Genomic DNA, 22,224 nt, shown 5'->3' with positions numbered 1-22,224 from the left:
GGATCTTTACGTAAACGATAAATACTAAATTTTTTTAATAGAAGATTGCACATAGATGAAACTTTATTAAAATGATCATTAAACGCTTCGTTTTCACTTGGTAAAGTCTGTAGCATCTTTTTTGTGGAAATATTATATGCCATCAGTATTGTAATTCCAATACTTTCAATAACATTTCTAAGCCAAATTATGGCTTCTATTGGATCGTTACGTACAATTATAGCTTCATTCGTAATTTCAAGTAAAGTTCTATTAATAACCAGCGTATGGTAAGATAAACGAGGCATGGTACCTATATATAGTTTGTCCGTAGGTACAGGAGTATCAATATCGTCATTAAGGTAGTATTCTTCTAATTTATTGACTGACATATAAGGATCTGTATAAATAGTACCATCATTTATTTTATAAAATAACAAATCTTTGTGTTTATTTATATGTTCATATGCGTCATCACGTGTTATTTTTGTTAAATCAAATTTTTCGCACGTAGAAATTTTAATTAANCAAATTTTTCGCACGTAGAAATTTTAATTAAAACAATTAACAACATTACATAACTAAAGGAAATCATATCGAAGAAAATTGCGAAAATTCTATGAATGAAAATCTAATGTCGATGTTTTGAATAAAATAGTTTATTAGAATCATACTTTTTAATGTACGTGGCTTTTTTATATTATGAAAAAAACTATAAAATAATTGAAGTAATAATAACTTTTAACACATTTATTAAATCAAATAATTTTTCGGCGACTAAAAATACTAAAAATAAATTGTTCACCATTTAAAAGTAACAAGTATTAGTTTACTTGCGAGTTTAAAGATGAACATTTTATATGGAATTCTTTTATACATTATAATAAATAAATTTATGAACTAAAAAAAAAAATAATAACAAATAGGATAATGAATTAAATTTACTATTAAGATTATTGTATATGTCTTGTAGGACCAGTGTAACTTTCCTAAATACCCTATAAATAATTTAAATTAAAAGATATTTAAAAAATGAAATGGTAGCACAGTGGGTTGGGGTCGCGGCACATTGTGGAAGTGGCATAGGTGTGGGTCAAGTATAGACGATATCTGACAATGGTTAAAATCACTATCCTAAGAAATGATTCGATGCAAATCTGTGGATAGTGTTTCATTTAGAGAAATTGGTGGATTATTCCAAAAGTAACATCAACTCTTATTTCTTTGATTAATTGAAGATAGTATATCTTCTGTAAAAAAATCATTTAAAAAAAGTTTTTATGCTTACAATAAAAAATACCTTAAAATTAAAATTTGTTTATTTCATAAGAGCGTATTTTAGTTAACAAACATGGCGACGTAAATGTTACCCAGTGAAATACAGTTTCTGAATAAAAAATATATTTGAATTGAAGATTTCTTTTGTTTTTTATTTTTAAGGTATTGACTGACAAAGTTTGAAATGTTATGGAAAAAGAATGTCGACCAATTTAATTTTTTTAATATTTATGTATTTTCTAATATCATTACATTGAAAAATAATTGCAGCAGTGTATGTTACCGTCGTTTTATGTACAATCTAAATAAAAACCAAATTCCATGTGGAATATTTTGAGAATAATTATTTACTTTGATGATTTGAACTTATTAAATTACATAGCTTATCATAAGACATTATTTTTTTATTTTAATAGAATAATAGATAGGAACCAAAGAAGTCCTAATTTAGTTACAACTTACATTCATAACGAAATAATTACTTACAATTAAATGATTCCTTTGATGAAATTATAATAATATTAAATTATTATTATACATAATAATAATGTTATTTTACTTCAATTTTATGTAAGAGTCACTGTTATTACTTTATACGGTCCATAAGCGGATATCCATTGAAAACGTCGGGGGCTTACATTTTTTTTTAAATTTAAGAAGCGGGGTTTACCCCTCCCCCATTTAGTTTTTAATTTTTCATTTACAACGTAAGTAATAATACTGTCCATATTTAATATTTTACATTTTTAATAATCTGTTACTCACAATATTTAGTTGTTTAATACAATTTTATCTATAACATTTTTTTTTTTATGATCCAACTAATGGCTCTTTGTGCAGAGAAGAACTGACATGTATCTATAATACAAATACATAAACATAGTACATAAGAAAAATAAAAATATAAATTAGTGGGTAATAACAGCTATACATATACTTTATTTTAAAACCAGTATTCTGGAGGATTCTACAAATTTATTTAAAATCGTTTCACTTTCAATACTTTTTGTAAGGTCTTTTACTATATGAAGAATTGATAAATTAGAGAAGCGATCTTGAAACATGGAAGTTCTCACCCAAGTTTTTATTCTTCGCATAGCTGAAAAACTGCGCTCACAAGTTGCAAAGCACACTGGTAAAGTTAGTGCTACTTGTAGCATTTTATATATATTTGGAAATATTTCATTTTTTATAGCAGTTTTTAAATCTGCAATACTCAAATCACTGTCTTTATTGAAGCAATTTTTCGCAACAATCATTTCCGCTTTTAGGTTTTGTTTATTGATACCCAATGAGTCCTAAAATATATAATTAAAACTTATTTTTGATATTGTGTTACTCTATACAGTCTATTTCAAAAAATATATATTTTTACATTATACAATAAAAAACAAATATCAATATATGTTGTATAAATAAGTATTTAATGTATTATAAATATTACCTTATAATGATCAATAAATATTAAACTTCTTTTATATTGAAGTTGCATGAATTTGTTTACAGAAACAATCAAACTTTCAGGAGAAAATCTTTTTTTTTTAATTTATTGTAATGGAGTCAAATATCTTATAATAAATATTATTCCTATAATAGTCATGAACAGATAAAGTTGACTCAACTGGTTCAGATGTTGCACTTCTTAAGGTAGTTAACATGTAATCATTAAGACGAGTCAGCTCTTTTCTCTTTCTCTTAGAATCTAAATGATTATTTTTACAAAAACATTAAAAATTATACAACATAAATACTTAATTAAAATACAAAATAGATTGCAAACCTCGTGCTTGATATGGAATTTCAATTGTAATATTATTATCAACTGCAAATGTTTGTATAGACTGCCAAATCACACTAAAAGATTCTGGAATACGCGAACTTTCGTAACTTTTTTATAATACTATTAATTATTGTTACTGCTTTACTAATGTGGCATTTTTGTCTTGCATCATGTTGCTCATGATATAATGATACTAAGTACTGGGCGTATGACAAACAAATTAACAATAAAAGAGGCTTTTTGTAAATTATTAAGTATTCCTGTTGAAATAAAAGGTGTATGGAACAATTTTTAAATACATTAAAAATTATTAAAAAATGAGTATTACAACAATTAATACATATTACCTAAAGCTTCATTTACATCTTTGTCATTGTCATCATCATTTTCTTCTTGTAAGACATGAATAATTGCTTGGTAACAGTTTAAGACAGCATCACAATTTTTGTATCTACAATTCCACCTTGTATCAATTATTCTTCCAATTGTTTTAAATTTCAGTCCTAATTTTTTTTGTATAACAATCAGTTGTTGATTTTCTGTAGGGTAGGAAAAATTATTATAAATACTTTCTAACGTATTAAAGATACATCTAGTTTCCTTAAATAAAATAAATAAAATATGAATTAAAATTTAAACATTGGTGCATAATTTTTTTAAACTTACTTTCACAAATTTACACATGTCAACAACAACGAGATTTATACGGTGTGCCATACAATGAGTATAAACTGCACATGGATATTTGTTTTGAATTTTTGCTTGAACACCATTAAATTTCCCAGCCATAACAATTGCTCCATCATACGATTGACCAATAATTTGTACTTTGTTACTTAAATTATAAGCTTTGAAATAATCATAAATATGTTGACTCAGAGCTTCGGCATCTTGCTTAACTGAACAATCTACAAATCCTAAAAATCCCTTATGAACATTTAAATCTTTGGTGTATCTAACACATAAAGCCATTTGTTCTTCCTTGTAACAACTGAAAATATTATTTATCAATATCATAATTTTAAGTTTTTAATTAATAATAAATTTATAGGTACTAACCGTGCTTCATCACACATTACGCCAAACACACCATCTCCTATTTCATGTATAATTGTGTCTCTAATACTATTAGCACAAAGACTAATAAACTGCTCTTGTATTGAATGACTAGTATAATTAATAGTTTTTTGAAAGTTTTCTGCAAATTCAGGTACATGTTTGGAAAACAAAATACAAGTTTCTATAAAATTCCCTAAAACAAACATTGTTGCACATAAGTTTTATTTAGGAATAAATCATTTTGTACAGACTTATAATATTATACGTAAACAATTTAAACTTGTACCTCGCTAAATGGTTTTTAAGACATCGCTGTCACAGTCACGGATGTTTATTATCAATTATGTCTATCAATAGATATACTTTTTATATAGTCAGTTAGTGTATTTATGAACTCACAACAATGTGCCTTACTACCATTGATAATAGCAATTAAATAAAGACCGACCACGAGACACGAGGTGAGGCGTACCTACTTTACTCTCGCCTGAGCTCGAGAGTACTCGGTTAACGAAACAAAAAGAAATCAAAACTTTTTGTGCAAAAAATGGCTGATTGGACGAACGAAATTTTGAATAAATTTGTAGAGTTATACCAATCAGAAGATATTTTATGAAATGCAAAGCATCTTAATCACAAATAAAGCAAAAATGAATGACGCATGGTGCAGAATTAGCAAGGTTTTGAATGAATCCATAGAAGATTTGAAAAATAAAAAAAATTCAATTATGGCTACATTTCGGATACATTAAATCAGGAGCCGGCCAGAATGATATTTATCGACCAATATGGTTTTTATATGATCAAATGGAAAGTTTTCTTGGAAAACTAAACGATTGCAACGTGACATTAAATACTGAAGAGGTAAATATAATATAATTACTTCATAATTACTAGTTTATGTTTATTTATTGAAAGGTATTAATTATTATTATAAAACTATGACGTTATTGTTCTCTTATTCGTATTGAATTTTCTAGTGATCTACGTGGTAGTTGATCGATAGGTTTAATAGCACAATTTTCGACGATTTCTCTTCTCCATGAACCCGGTTGAATTATCATTCCAGTATTATCATAAATGTCTATTGTACCGGGAGGGGTATAAATTGATACAGACGTTTCATTTCTCATTAAAAAATTATGCAATAGCACACATGTCATTGTTATGATGGAAACTTTTTCTAATTCTATTGAAATTGGTTTTTTGAAAATTCGGAATTTAGCAGTCATTATTCCAAATACATTTTCAATCACAACACGGGAGCTTGATAATTTTTGATTAAAAATGCGTTTTGGAGAGCCAATCTCATGGTTTCCGGGAAATGGTTTTATCAAGTTGGTACGGAGAACAAATACACCATCTCCTAGGAAAACATATGGTAAATCAACATTTGAGCCACGAAGGGAAGGAGCAGGAATGTTAAGGCTGTTTGAGCAAATTTTTTTCCACAGCAAAGAATTTTTAAACACGCCACCGTTGCTATTTCTACCTTGGCTCCCTATATCAGCAAATATAAAACGATAGTCACTACTAACTAATCCCATTAAAACAACACTTATAATTGTTTAATTATAACAGTTTTTATAATTGTAGTATTCTGAACCAGTGTTAACTGGGCATTGCAAAACTATGTGTTTTCCGTCAATTGATCCGATACACAATGTGGAAACTTTTCTCCAACCCCTTTTTATATTTCTAACCAATCACTTAAAGTTGATGGTAGCTGAAATATAAATGAAAATAAATAATTAATATTTGTGGGTATTGTATTGTATAATGTAATTACTAGGAAACGGATTTAAATGCTCTAAAAAATAAAAAAAATACGATTTAAAGCATTCATAACAGATTTTTTTAAAATGCGATTAAAATTATTTTTAATATTGGAAAGTTGTTTTGTTATTTATTAATTATTGTTTAAATTCGTATTCTTATTATTCGTCTTCTCCTATCTTCTTTTTACCCTTTATATAATCTTGTTATTATTATAATTATTTTATCACATTAATTTTTTCAATATTCTAGGGAAACATTAGAAAATGATAATGACAACGGCAATGAATTTAATTCACCTGACAAATTAACTAGTCAACCAACACAAGAAAATATCCTGATACAACGACAAACATCTCGCCGTCGAGGAAATCCTGAAGTTGAAGAGGCTGGGAGACAAATGAAGAGGGCGTTTAATACTTTAGAAAATGTTTTAAATAAAAAACACGAAAATGATGAGTATGATTTATATGGAATGATACTAGCAAACAAATTACATAAGTTACCGGAAAACGAACAAGAACTTTTTATGTACGATATTAATGGAATATTTATTCAACGCTATCATCGGCTTAATAATCTCTTGTTATCTTCACGACAGCCTACATTTTCTGGAGAATTCTATACAAGAATGAATACTGCAAATGATTCATTATCTACTGTAACTTCTTATTCTGATTCGCCGTGTCTACCACTTTCAATACTTATTCCGGAACAACCTTTAACACCATATTCTACTTCTTCAAATACACAAAGTAATACTTCAAACCAATCGACAGTCTCTAACTCCTATATTCAAAATATAGTGGATACAGCTTATTACACTGTTGTTGGTAATTATGAAGAAAGTAATAACCAGTGATGATAGTGTAATATTCAACATGTAGTTTTATAATTATGTTCCTAGTTATTCTAGTAAAAAGTAACTAATTTATTTTAATTTCTAATATTTGTTTAAAAATGTTTTCATATAAATATTTAAAAAGTTAATATTTATGTTTTTATTGTTAAATTTTTATTTTATTTTACGAACAGGTTGTTCAAATAAAACAAATGTCATTTTCTTTTGCACAATTTAAAATATAATTTTATTATGAAAAGTGTTATTTATTAAGTAAATAATTATAAAATTTTTACCTTCACTTCATTTTTAAGAACTTGATTGCTACACATACTTCTGGTACAATCTTTGATATTATTTGGCTAGATACTTTAAACAAAAAGTGAAGGCTTTTATAACTATCACCTGTAGCTAAAAATCGTAGCGTAATTGCTAGTCTTATTTTATCTGGGATTGAATCTCTCAGTTGAGTATCTTGTTTTGAAATAATAGGTGAAATTAAAGTGAGTAAATATTCAAAATCTGATAATGACACTCAAGTAAAATTTTCAAACTCGCCTGTAGGTTCATATAACAATTCACCAATACATTTTCCATGCCTTGCCTGAAAGAAAAATTAGTAAAGAGTAGTACAAATTAAAATTATTCTCTCCATCATTTTTCTTATTACGCCATTAAGGTCAATACTTAATATCAAACTAACTTACTTTGTTCTGTTTCTGTGTATGGTTGTTGTCCACCATCTCCTCTTATTGGATTGTTTAATTTTTTTTTAATGGCTTAAATTTAGAAAATTATAATAACTGTATGCACACAATGCAGCCGCAGCTGTTATTTCAACCACATCCATTTTGTACAACCGTTAAAAACAACCGAGTGAGTCACGAGACTACACGAGAGTACACTCTCGGTAGACTATGCATTCGTGCGCTACCTCGCCTCGCGTTAACTCGACAAGACTCTCAACGAGGCGGACCTCGCGAAAGTATGGAACTAGCATTAAAAATAATGACGTACCCGTATCATCAAAGCACTAGCGATAAATAATAAATCAACGGTCATGACAACCCAGTCAGTAGTAGATAAAGGTAACACCGTATTACTTTCCACAGCTGTTGTATTAATATGCGGTGACCGATTATACGTAGAATATTGTTAGACTTGAGACCAGAGTGTAACATGATAACTTTAAAAATGGTACAGCTATTGAAATTAAAACGGTGCAATGTAAATCATAAGATAAATGGAATTGGAGGCATTGATAAGCACAGTATGCATAACACTACGGCTACGGTCAGTTCCAAGGGTTGAAAATGTTGTAATAAGCCCTCTACACAAAAACACTATGTTCTTCTGTTCTGATATATTTTATGATTCTAATTATCAAATTATTAATCTTAAGTGGCGAGTGGCAACACTGTTATTTCTGTTTAAATGATTATTTTATTTACTAACAATTTTTACCGTTATGAATTATTATTGTACATAAATGTACTATTGAGTTATACTTTCGGTCATTTTGTTATGTTTATGATTTAATCTTTATATTAGTTGTTATTAAACATTTTATATAACTTTTTTAATCGCAAAAAAAATTTATAAAAAGCTTATTAAATCAGCATGCATGTATGTCAAGTAAAGTGAAAATGTTAAATTTTTAAAATTAAAGTTACGAATGAGAATTATTTACAACATTTACTTCTGTCAATGCTTAATAATCAACAAGAATTTAAAGTCATGCTGTGCAATTTATTTTTTTAATTTTAGTATATGTTCAAAAACTTGACCACCAGTATCTAAACAATGTGTTAGGCGTTTTTCTACTCTAAGTAATGTAACATTTTTTAATGTGTCTGGTGTTAACTAGAACATACTAATTTTATTTTATTATTTAAATATTTATATCTTATTATATAATAGAACAAGGAAAAAAACGCTTTTCTGGGAAAATTAATTAGCGTGCTCGGATTTTCAAAATTATTTTTTTCAACGAAAGTACTCGGTCACCAGATTCCAGGAAAATATTGGCGAAGGTCGGAAAATTTTAAAATTTTTTTTAAAATTTTGACCGTTTTCGAGAAAAACGCTCTCTGAAGCCAGCGTTTTACAACTTAAGGTTTGAAAATTTCATCAGACTCGCCCAATGACATTCCTGAGATATGATAAAAAAATCAATTTAATCCGTTCATTTTTTACCGTTTTACGAGCTTTTTTTTTTTTTTAATCCACGCGCATGGTTTTTATATGCGCAGTTTATAGTTCATTTCTGCTCATACGTTTATTATGAACCTTAATTATATGGTGTAATATGTATTTTTATTAGAACACTATTTTGCATTTGCACATAGCACTATATTTTATCAAGAAATATTATATGTTATATATAAATTTCAAGACGGTTATAATTATATAAGTTTGTACTTTCATTTTCAAAACAGTACATTTTTAATAATCAATTTTTTTCTCATCTATGATGTATGAGTCTATGAGTTTATCGTTTAAATTGGGATTCATCTATGACAACTATGCTGTCAAACGTTAAATCGCAATTATCAGTATTTTTATCAAAATTAAATTTTTTACATAGTCCCACGTATAATAACCTGCTGAATTTTTTTTTAATTATTCTACAATATAAACACAATTAGTATAATTAGAATATTAATAAATTTGTGTATACCAGGTGTGTATTTAAAGAAGTTATGATTCAACATGGTTCAACATGAATACAGAACTGCCTAGGCACATTCATATTGAAACGTCTTACAATAGTGATTTTAATCGCTGTTAAATATAAATTTAAACAGGTTTCCCATTCTTCTGGCATCTTTGCATAGTCGCAACTAGAATAAAACCTTAGGGGCTGTTTTTTTCACACTAAAAAATATTTGTATAAAAGGACATATTTATATCTTAAATTTTTTATAAGGTCAAAGTAACTTAGCCTCTAGTTCAATACAACTAATTGTACTAGTTTTTTGGAATATACAACACTTTAGACTAATCATAATTCAATTGCGTTTTTACCCAAAAAAAAAAAAATTGAAAATATAAATTATAATGTATGATAAAATTAGCGTTTAGATTAATAAAAAAAAAAGTGCTGTAATTGATATAAAAATTATTTGACTATGAGAAATTAAAAATTTTGTTCTTAGATTAAAAATGCCTTATAATATATAATAATTATATATAAATATAAATAATTGTGAATGTATCAATTTATTTAAGATACATTAAACAAATGACTTTTTCATAACAAATGTTAAAATTCGTACATGCGACATATCTTTCAGAAAATGTTAGCATAGTACAGCCAGTTTTTTTTTTTTACATTTGCAAATTTATAGCGCGTACTAGTGACATAACTGTCTCGATATATCAAACTATGTACAGCCCACTATTTCTATATTATAAGACTAAAGTCATCATTTGTTTTGAAAGTGTAACATAAATTAAAACAAACTTTTATTTATCAATTTGACATTTTATAGGCAGTTCTCAAAATCAAATGCATATGTTTATATATATATATATATACAGCGTTCAGTAAGTAAGGAAATAGGCCAGTTGTTCAAACAATGAGAACAATAGAAACCCGTTCCCTTACTTACTGAAAACTATATATAATATAATACATATAGGCATAGTTGTAAAAAATACTTTTAAAAAGTATTTTAAATAATACTCAAAAAAAAAAAAATGTATTTAAAATACTATTTGAATACTTTTCATACAAAAGTATTTAAGTAATATTCAATTACTTTACAAAAGTATTCCAAATACTAAGAATACAATTAAAAAATAATAATAATGTTTTTATTTTAACTAAGAGCCAAAGGTTCCACCTAAATAATTACCAAGAGGGTAATTTGAGTCAAATATTGAGTACTCTTAAATTAAGAGAACTCATTTATTATTTTCGATATTTTTTGTTAGAGGTAAATAAAATTAATTATTGGAGACTAATCAGTAAAAAAAATAAATATTAGTACACGTGTAAAAACCTGTAAAGTATGTCTTATTGACAATAGAGTAAATCATTTGAACCTGCAATAGGCTATTNGTAAATCATTTGAATCTGCCATAGACTATTGTAGGTTCAACTGATGTAATAAAAATAGATGTATACATAATAGCATTTAGATAAGCACAATAATTATGTTATACTATAATATAACACAGGGGTCGGCAATTACGTTCCATGGCGGTCCAAATAATTTGAAAAAAAAATTTCGAGGGCCAGATAAAACTTAAATATGTTTATTTTTGTATTAAAAACATAGTTTAAGACAATTTATTTAATATAATATAAATTATGAAAGTATAAAACATAAAATTAATAAAATAATAAAAATACAAATTTATACATAAAAATTTACTTCATTTATTTTAATGAGAAAAATGACATTTCTTGTCCTGAGTTAATTTTTTGAAATTTGGTACTCTCGGAGAGCAACATATGCGCAGAGTGTTTTCAAGGTGGAGATCAATTAATCTTGAACGATATTTATTCTTTAAAATCGTCATTTTGGAGAACGAAGTTTCACATATGTATGTGGAGCCAAACATGGTAGCTAATTTTATAGCCAGTTTTCTACAGTTAATGTACTTATCTAAAATATGTTTTGTCCATAAATCTTCAGTAGATGCAGTTTTGTATTGTTGCAATGAAATATCTTCTTGCAATTCAATAATTTCTATTTGAAGTAGCTATGTCAATCCATTCTCCTATTGGAGAAACTTCAAAAGGATTTTTTAAAAATTGCGAAAGTTTTCTTATTTTTGCAAAGTCTTTGAATCTTTTGGAAACTTCTTTGCTGAGATCAGACAAAAAACTTAAAAACACTGTGCAATCTATATTGGAATTATTTTTATATTCAAGCATTGTTGAAAAATGAATAAAATCTTGATTTTTAATATCTTGTTCAAATATTTCCAGTTTTCGACGGAAAGCAGATACAGTTGATATCAGATCACAAATTAATTTTTTATTTCCTTGTAACTCAGTATTAAGTGCATTTAAATATTCAAGAATATATTTTAAAAATGCCACAGCTAGCATATTACTCTTGTTTGTTAAAAATTTATGATACTGTTTTGATTCTTCCGAATCCAATTTTTCCAAGAACGTGATTACTTCTACTTTTATGTTCCAAAAGCGTTCGATCAGTTTACTTTTACTCAACCAACGAACATTGTTGTGTTGAAGTAAATCTGTATAAGCCGAATCACATTCAGATAAAAACTGTTTAAACTGCCTGTTCTGAAGAGAAGATCGGGACCTCATAAAATTAATAATCTTAATCATTACGTCCATTACTTCTTTCAGTGTTGTACTGAGTTTGCCACATAGGGACGTCTGATGAATTATGCATTGGTATGAAAGTATTTCAGGATTCTTATCCTTAATTCTCTTAACAAATCCCTTTTCTTTACCAACCATTGCTGGGGCGCCATCGGTTGAAACGGACACAATTTTATCATAACTAATATTTGATTTATTCATAAAGTTGTCAAAAGTTTTGAACAAATCTTCTCCACGAGTCTTGTATTTTAATGGCAATAATGCCAATAATTCATCTCTAAATACTCTACTTTCAACATCAAAAAATCGCACAAATATTGAGATCTGTTCCGAATCAATAATATCACATGATTCATCAAGTGCTAATGCGTAGCATGGTGCTTTCTGTAAAATGGAAATTAAACTATTTTTGTTGTCATCAGCCAAAATTTCGTTTCTCCTTGTATTGCTTCTTGCTGATAAAGGAATACTTTGAATAGCATTAATGATGTCCTTTTTTTCTTCAAAAAGTGCAGTGACCTTTTGGTGTTTATTTAACGTCCAGCATACACGCAATGCTGCTTCAACAGACTTTTCTTGCCCACTCATACTTTTTACTAACATAGTCGTGCTTTTTTGTAAGACGAGACATACGTGTAGATCTTATCTTTACGCGCTGCACTGCTAAGAGGAAACTTTTTATCAAAATCTTTATGAATTGTTTCATGATGCCGCTTTAAATTGGCACATTTGATAACAGCAACTGTACTGTTGCATAAGAGACAAACTGGAACGACCCCAGTTCTTTTTGTTAATATGAAACAATATTGTTCAGTCCATTCAGTCAGAAACTTTCTGTTTTCATTATCGACTTTACGTTTTTTAGTAAACATATTCGATTGTGCTAAAATAATATTTATAAATTTAAATATTCGTTTAAACACGACAAACCGCGATGCGATAACAATGACGATTTAACACGAACTGAAAAATTATTAAATGTTACAAGCCATAACTTATAATATTATAATAGCACCTGTAACTGTCCTGTGTAGTGTTATCTAGACTATTATTATAAACAACGATAAACGATGAACGCCATCGTAATCTCTAAATACATTATAATAAATATAGTTTAAAATAAATATAGTTTAAAAAACTAAAAAAACACGCTTTTAAAGTACATCGAACTAAAAAGTTAAAAATAATTTTTAAAATAATTATGAACAAAAAATACTAGTATTATTGTGATAAAAGCGTGGGTGCTTTGTGCCATATTTTTCGTATATTGAGCGCCCGACGCTTTTATCACAATAATACTAGTATTTTTTGTTCATAATTATTTTAAAAATTATTTTTAACTTTTTAGTTCGATGTACTTTAAAAGCGTGTTTTTTTAGTTTTTTAAACTATATTTNGCCGTGTTTATGTGGGCGGGCATGGCGGAGGGAACATTATACACGAGGCATATACGGCAGCAGAGGCGTCGGCTGTAGGAATATATAAATGAATATTAACATATACGCATATACGTACAAATATTAATATATAATCTTCGCATAATATCGCGGCACTTTCGCTGGCATCGACGACGCGTTGTCCGGCGTGTTCCTCGGACGTCAACAGGTTAGCAGCGTTGATAGCGACGGCGCGCGAGTGCGGATCGAATCGTAGACGTTGTCACTTTGACAACGGGTAGAAGACTACGGTATCATTTGCGGCGGAATGTCGTCGGGCGTGCGGCGCTTGCTGGACTTTGCACAGCGGCGTATAACGCGAGGTGTTGGTCAGTCAAATACTCATAATAGGGCGACGGCTGATAATGGTGGCACGAGTCGTTATATATATACATAATTGATGACGCGCGCGCGTCTACGGGTTAGAAAATATTGTTGTCTACGAGTGGGGAGCGGGGTGGGACGAATGCATTACAACAGTATAGTCTCAAGGACATACACGACGGGATACGCGACATAATAACACGTGCCGCGTGGAGTTACAAACTTACAAACAAACAACAAACAAACAACAAACAACATACACGTGAAACTAATAGAAGCGTGTTAAAAAAAGAACATATTTCTATTAAGTATGGTAACCGGCATTGAAGAAAACTATTTTTGGCGGTCCAGTTATTTTCCCATCGCGGGCCGGATATGGCCCGCGGACCGCCAATTGCCGATCACTGAAATAACATATAAAATAACAGAGAATTATTCTCAATTTTCATTTTGACTGAGTTTAATTTGCTTGCTGTGCTACGGTTAGCAAATTAAAAAAAAAAAGTATATTAATAGTACTGAATATTAAACAGTATTAAATACTAAATAATTGTATTTAAAATACTACTCAGATACTTTTTATTAAATGTATTTAAAAATACTATTCAATACCAATGAAAGTATTTGAATACTTTTATTCAAATACATTTACTCAAATGCTTTACGCCTTTGCATATAGGTTATGATAAAATAGAGGTATCATTAATTTAAGAACCAATTTTTTTGTTTAAATTTTATAGTCAAATATTATTTTCAATTAATAAATGCACATCATTTTTTTTTATCTAAGATATCAATTCTCGTATATAATAATTTGTGTTTTCAATATTTTTTTATGAGGGATAAAAAGTCTTAAGTTGTGTAAGCTGAAGTGAAGTATATTAAAAAAAAATTAAAAACAGTTAGTACTAAAGACGCAATTTTAAACAATGTGATATTGATCTCACAAAAAATTGTAGAATATATATATATGTGTTCTTAAAAATATTTTTAGGGTGAGAAAATAATAACACTGAAATTTATAGATGTGCCTAAAAAAAGTTCCGGCGAAATGGAAAACCAGTTTAGATTTAAATTTAATAGCAATTAAAACCACTACTGTAAGACGTTTCAATTCATATTGCATCACTGTTTAAAATTTCACGTACATTCCATGAAACATTGAATACTAGCTAATATGATTGATTAATCAGTATGAAAGAGAAGAAAGAAAATTAATCATATTAAAAAGTATAATAAAACTCAAATTTAGTAAGAAAATGTCTGTGTGTATTAAAAGTCTCTTGTTTTCATGTTAATTGTAACTTTAAATAAACAAGAATATTATCATAATATTAACAAGTAGCTAGTAATTATGTTATAAAAATTATTGATATTAGATAGCAAAGGCAATATTGTAAAACTAGTATCATCAAAGGGCTATCGCTTTTTCTATGCCCCAAGTAACATTTTTATTAATACAGAATAATATAATTAAAAGAAAATAGAATACATGTGTATTACATTAAATGTTTAAATGTTTTATAATGAATTAACGAATGTTAATAATTTAAATGTCATTTACTATTAAAATAAAACTTGACACATTTTATTTAATTCAAAATATGGGTTTTCATTTGATAAAACAATGTTGATATACTTACAAGAAATTAGAGATGAATTTAAAAATTATTACATAGCTAATAATTCTAGAGTTCAAATATAGTATTATTAAAATACATATTCGATAATTCTATCAGCCAAATTCAATTATTAGATATCATGCTAGCCTTAATTTTGATATGATATTTTTTACAACTATTCTGAATTATATTCAACTAAGTTAAGAATATATTAAAAAGTTTATTATAATAAAAAAACAAAATGATAAATTTATTATTATTAAAAGTATAGAAAAAAATTTTCAACTATAGATTGTTAAAGAAATATATGTTTATTATAAAAGCTAAAAGTTGACACTCAATATTTTTATCAAGAGAAGTAGAATTTTTAATGTTAAATCAGAGAGATAATTTATCAATTTAATAAAACATTTTTGGAAGAAAAATATAAAGCCATTACATACAGACCAAATATCTTATAAAAAAATTCATATTATAATATTAGTTACTTAACAGATTTTGGATAAAGTCACTAAAATTAATCTATAAAACTAATAATTTAGCAATTTCCAAACTTTTTTATTCAAATATTACTAAAATAAAAAAATTTAATTGTACCTCATTGCATATATACATCATTTTTCAAATGTTTTTTAATTAAATAATAATAACTTCTAAAACAATTTAATCATTACCATTTAAAAAAAGATTTCTAACATTATTTTTGACATTCCTCATGAAATATTATTATTTAGTAATCACTATTATTGGTACTTATACACAAATAAAGTATATAGTGAATTTAAAAATTAAATAAACTTTCATTTTCATGACTTATGTTAAAACATACATAATAAAAAAATAGCAATTATTTAACAATTTAACTAATGTAATTTTAAATAAAATGTTCTATTTTTTATTGGCCACATTTTTTTTTGGATAATGTTTAATTATTTAAATGTAAAAATTACCTTGAAAAATATTTATACTGTTGGTAATTTATTGAAATTTTAAATATTTTAATAAATGTTGTAATGACTGTGATATGTTTGAAAGTTAAACAACAAACAATATTTATCATCCTGCATGTTAACTATTGAAAATTTTATTGAATTTTGTTAAAACAAATTGCATCAACATATATATTCCACAAGCATTGATTACTAACTAATATAAATATTCAATAATAATATAATTCATTAATCCGTATAAACGAGAAAAAAAAGATAATTATTCTTATTAAAAAGTATAAAATAACTCATATTTACTATGAAAATGTATATGTGTATTAAAAGTCATTTGTTTCCATAACTTTGAATCATCAAGAATACTTTACTATTATAACATTAACAGTTAGCCAGTAATTATAAAAACATTTTTTGAAAAAAAAAAATAAGGCATTACAAAAAGTACCAATTGTGTTATAAAAAAAATGTATAATATAATATTAGATTTTGGTTAATGTTACAAAAATTACTCATTATGTTCATAATAATTTAGCAAAGTCCAAAAAAAATTCACATAAGTACATTTACATAAATAAAATGTTATATATTTGTCTGGAAAATATTTAATTATTAAAAAGTAAAAATTACCTTGTTCAATTTCTGTTATTGGTCATTATTGAAATTTAATATATTTCAAATTTATATTTTAATAAATATATTTAAAACTGGTATGAGTCTGAAAGCAAAACAGCTAGTAATGTTCATCGTACTGCATTGTGTTATAATTGAAAATTGTATTCCATTTCCAAAAGAAATTGTACCACTGTATATGGTATAAAATAATTTCCCATAACACATTGATTACTTGTAAATACAATTAATGTTTAAAATATTCATAATATAAATACAAATTTAATGAAATTAAAAGATTCACCAAAACCAAATTCACTTTAAAATTTCTAAGTGTCAATTAATTCTTTAAGGAAAAAAAATGTATTACACAAAATGTCTATGTGTATTTGCTTCCATGGTAATTTAAACTTTGAATTATCAAAATATAAGATTCTATTATAACAACCATGAACATCAATGTTGTTTACATAGTTATAAAATAAAAAGGATAAACAAATTAAATTTTTTTCCTTTCTTAATAATATTTATTTTTAAAAATGAAAAAAATATTTATAAAAATATAAAATATTAACTATTGAATTTTGTAGAAAATATGCTTTTGGTACAATAGAAATGATTTCTAGTAACTCATTTCACTCGCAGCCAAATTTTATAATACTAATATTTCCTGGTATAAAATTGTATAAATATAAAAATATTTTTATGTGTATTCATTATGTTGAGAAAAAAAATTAAGTAAAATTCACAACACTACTTTTATTTTAAAAAAGTAGAAAATAATTAGAAAAAAAAGCTATGTAATATTGTTGAAAATATTTTTTGGGTACCATCTCAGTTTGCAAAAATCGATTTATATAATATTGAAATTACATTTATAATTCAATCTCACCAAATGGCCATAAAATGTATCAATAGGGGATAGTTAATATTTTAGTTTTACATTTTATTTTCTGAAAACAGTGGATTCAATTGTTCGTCAGTTTCTGCATTAAGCATAGCCAACTTGGTGTGGTGAATTTGATGTGGCCAATATGTATAAAATATTTAAAAATAGTAAAAATTCCAATGCACTATAAAATGTTTTGCATACATTGAATTTTACATTAACAAAACCAATAGAATTTAATCACTCTTTTTAAATAATCAGTTACTAAAACATAAAAGATGTCATTTTTAATGTTTCTAGTAAGAGGTAGTCCTGTCAAATATTAGAAAGACTAAATTTTCACCTGCAGACAGAGCTGTTGGACCTTTGCTCCCACACCTTTTAGTTAATTTATAGTTTCAATTAGAAACATTTAGTGATCTTTTGACTTGCCGTTAAACAGTTTTTAAATCTACAATTCCATCTTGTATTACTAATGCGCATATAGATTTAGTTTTTATATTCAAGTTTTTTTGCAATTCAACTAATTGACAATTCTTTTGAGATGATAAAAATGAACGTATATACACTTAATTGTGTTAAAAAAAATTAAGGTATCCTAAAAAGTTTTAATTATTACAATATAAAATTTTAATATTTTAATAAAATTAACATATTTTATTAATATTGGTTATTACTTTAAAAATGTTGCACATATATGCAACAAAAAGTTTATTCTATGAACCATACAATGAGTAAAAATCACATGTTAAAATTTAATTCTTATTCTTGATTGACTCCATTAAATTTCTAGACATGTCAACACCATCATAGGATTGTGAAATTATTTGAGCTTATTTAATTTACAAGTTTCAAAATAATAATAATAAAAAAAATGGGTTCTTCTTCAGAAAAATCTCAAAATTGTATAGTAATGTTAGTGTTTATTAATTGTATATTTTTTTATTAATGTTGATTTTTTAATTTATTACCTTGCTTCATCACACATTATACTAAAAGTCTGTGTACTAATGTCTTCTATAATTGAATCTCTTATTCTATTAGGACATTTTTCAATTATTTTATTTTGAATATGGTGAATATGGTGAATAGTGTGATTTGTTTCTTTATTGAATATTTCAGAAATCTTGGGTAAATACTTGGAAAAGAAAACACAAGTTGTGTTGAAATTTCATAAAAAAAGTATTTATTAAGAAATTAATAATTATACCTTCATAGTTTTAATTACTTATTATTACCTGATTAGATCATTTAAATTAGTTCCCTATCTTTATTTAATAATGAATTATTTTAATTGTTTCAGGCCAATCTATGGATACTCAATAAATTGTTATATCAATTAGACTTTTCATATATTCCCTATTAGTGGAAACTTCTATTTTAGATTGAGTTATTAGCAGGGTATGAACAATGTCAGTTTTTTTTGACAGTTACGTTATAATGTCCTGTTTATTTAGCAATACGAGTTAAATGAGTTTTTGTACTAGCATAAACATCAATCTTTGTTAGTTTTCCATTTTTAAGACTTCCATACCAACATAACTAATAAATATAAAAAACAAATAATAAAAGTTAATTTTTGAATAATAATTATGCCATACACAAAAATATTCATCCTCATAAAATGAAGGATTAAAGCCATGGTTTTGTTAATGGAAATAGCTAAATATAATACATTAGGTATTAATAATAGGCTTAATAGCAATTTAAATATATATCTAATATACAATTAATGGCGATTGTGAAATAGCATATTTATTTTTCAATTATTGAAAAAATTTGTTTTAGCAACGTTATTTGTCGTTGATCAAAAAATTCATGTTTACTATTTATTTAAGCCAATAATAATCACAAAATATTTTTGACAATTATTAAATTTTTGTAATAAAATATGATAAATATAAAGTTACAAACCATACCAGTATGTCCATTAAATAAAGTTACTGTCAACTTCTTAAAAATAATTATATCTTTAAAACTATTTCTATAAATCAAAGAGTAGACATTTTTTTATAATATTCATTCGATAATAACTCATTTCGGTCACTAAAGAACAATTGATTTTTATTCTGGCGTATATATGTATAATTCGAAAAAATATAATTTAAATATTGGCTAAAAACAACTTATGGCGATCGTGAATAACATATTTATTTTTGAAATAATGAAAAAATTTGTTATAGCAATGTTATTTGTCGTTGGCCAGAAAATCGAAAAAAAATGAGTATAAAAGATCTACTAAACTAAAAATTCATTGGAACTTTTAGTATAAACAGCGAACAAAGAACATATAAACTCTTGTAGAAGCCAACTAGTCTAGAAGTCTCAGTCGCGACGAAATCAAATTTCAAAAATCTTGAAATCAACGCGACATTCGCAAGTTGACCAGTCTAGAAGTCTCTGTTATATTATTCATATTGTTTAAATATATATTTTTTTACTTTCATTTTCTTTATCGAGTGAATTTCATTGATACGATGGACACTTTTCTTATTTTTCGTCTTTCGTGCTTGTTTATTTTTTTATTCCTATTTCAATTATTAAAGATCTCGCTTTTAGTGGTATTTTAGTTTTAATATTTCTTATATATTTGGACGATGAACTTTTTAAACAGAACAAAACTATGAAATCGAAAACTAAACCAATTAGTACATCCATTTCGACAACAGACATCAATACTAAACCTAATTTGACAAATATTTTATCAGATCATAAGTCTACAGAGACATCCACACTAATTACGACTGTTGGAAACGAAGAAAACATTTTTGAAAATAATACACCCGACAATACCATTGAAACTAACCTGAGGAGTGCTTCTTTGAATATATCATACCCCTACCTACCGAATAATGACTTGACCGATAATGTCACTATCTGTCAGCTCCAAAACGCTACAGAAGTGTGCAAGAACAACATTTCGACTCAAATAAATTACTCGACTGNACATTTCGACTCAAATTAATCACTCGACTGAATCAATTCAATCACATACTCTAGATTCGTCATTTACCAGTAACACTTCACAAATTAAACATAACTTGGACAGTAATAGCACCAATAAAACTTGCTCTCATGATATACCAAAGTTCTTATGGAATAAAAGACACTTCCTGTTTGAAAAATTTGATGACGGAATTCTCTTGGACTATAGTAATTTAATTAATACTCTATATTAATCTTTTATTTTTTTAATGTTAACTATTATTTTAGAATCATTTTATTCCGTGTGCCCTGAAATTTTGAGCAAGCATATTGCCAAGAGGTGTGAGGGTTACAATGTAGCGATGGACCCGTTTTGTGGCGCAGGAGATAATGTAATTCAGTTAGCAATGAAGTATAAAAAAGTGATCGCGATGTCTATCAATGTCTATTCATCCGAAGAAATTGGAATTTGCTAAGAAGAATGCGGAAATTTATGGTGTGAGGGATAAGATCGAATTCATCGAGGGTAATTTTTTCATTTTAGCTAAAGACCTGAAGAAATACAAAGCTGAAGTCATTGTAACTTCGCCTCCATGGGAAAGACCGTCGTACAAAAACTATAAAATATACAGTTTGGAGAAAAATATGTGTAGTGAATACGGAGGTGGCGGTCGAACGATCTTCGAATTGGCCCGAAGTATTGATCCAAATATAGCACTACACATACCTAAAAGTACTGACCGAAATGAAGTAAGTTTCTATTTCTTACGCAATACATATAACATCAGTTAATACTTTTCAATTAATTTTTTAGTTGTTCAAGTTAAGAAAATACTTTAATAACAACATAGAAAGACAGAATAACTTCATCAATGGAAAACTGGATTACATCACCACATTTTTTGGTAGATTTAAAAACATGAATTCAAAACGCAAACGAACTAGTATAAAACTCTTCAGTCAAAAAAGAAAACAATATTAATATTAATACGATCAAATTTTGCGATTGTACTGATAGAGACTATTACTAATCCCGACATAAATATAGAATGTTACAAATTTTAACTTCCAATAATTAATGATTATAAACTATGACAAATTTACCGATTTCAACAATCATATTTTCCTTACAACTCTCATATTTTGCTTTAGCTATAACTGCAGGATGATCCTTTTATCTTTAATGATAAATTAAGACAAGTATACACTCGTTATTTACAATTTTGGTACTCACCAGTTATTTTTTTTGATTTTTTATTATTCATTATTTTTTTTTAAACACTTTTCATAATAAAAACATAATATTTTAATATTATATGTGCCTTTGAATTTGTTTTAGCTTCGATGCGAAGCTGAGAAGGTATTAATTTTACTATGATGTGTTTTAGCTTCGATGCGAAGCTGAGAAGGTATTGGTTTTACTAAGATGTGTTTTTTTTAAATTTTAATTT

The 22,224-nt window shown here is 26.7% G+C and overlaps 2 protein-coding genes and 2 pseudogenes across 4 annotated transcripts; 1 reads left to right on the top strand and 3 right to left on the bottom strand.

The window, feature by feature from the left end:
• Nucleotides 1–1,761: 1,761 nt before the first annotated feature.
• LOC126900780 (uncharacterized) lies at nt 1,762–3,209 on the bottom strand (annotated as a pseudogene).
• LOC126903120 (zinc finger MYM-type protein 1-like) lies at nt 3,045–7,635 on the bottom strand. 3 transcript variants are annotated; one of them, XM_050681123.1, is made up of 7 exons: nt 7,421–7,635; nt 7,010–7,317; nt 4,980–5,822; nt 4,097–4,289; nt 3,704–4,028; nt 3,385–3,637; nt 3,045–3,297 (listed from the first exon to the last, which is right to left on the bottom strand). In XM_050681123.1, exons 4-7 carry the CDS (start codon nt 4,111–4,113, stop codon nt 3,215–3,217), a joined length of 678 nt encoding a protein of 225 aa, XP_050537080.1. In that variant the 5' UTR covers nt 4,114–4,289; nt 4,980–5,822; nt 7,010–7,317; nt 7,421–7,635; the 3' UTR covers nt 3,045–3,214. The 3 variants fall into 3 exon arrangements, with proteins under 3 accessions (XP_050537080.1, XP_050537079.1, XP_050537081.1); XM_050681122.1 differs by having other exon boundaries at nt 4,097–5,822; XM_050681124.1 differs by lacking the exon at nt 4,980–5,822.
• LOC126900778 (uncharacterized) lies at nt 4,644–6,734 on the top strand (annotated as a pseudogene).
• Nucleotides 7,636–11,403: 3,768 nt separating the features above from the next.
• Nucleotides 11,404–12,624, bottom strand: LOC126900754 (protein ZBED8-like). The gene is made up of 2 exons (XM_050676675.1): nt 11,784–12,624; nt 11,404–11,570 (listed from the first exon to the last, which is right to left on the bottom strand). Exons 1-2 carry the CDS (start codon nt 12,622–12,624, stop codon nt 11,404–11,406), a joined length of 1,008 nt encoding a protein of 335 aa, XP_050532632.1.
• Nucleotides 12,625–22,224: the final 9,600 nt, after the last annotated feature.

The sequence above is a fragment of the Daktulosphaira vitifoliae genome, unplaced genomic scaffold, assembly GCF_025091365.1.
Source record: "Daktulosphaira vitifoliae isolate Bord-2020 unplaced genomic scaffold, ASM2509136v1 Scaffold_3, whole genome shotgun sequence".
Lineage (NCBI taxonomy): Eukaryota > Metazoa > Arthropoda > Insecta > Hemiptera > Phylloxeridae > Daktulosphaira > Daktulosphaira vitifoliae.
Note: the sequence above shows the minus strand (reverse complement) of the source record. Positions and strands in the feature narration are given on the sequence as shown.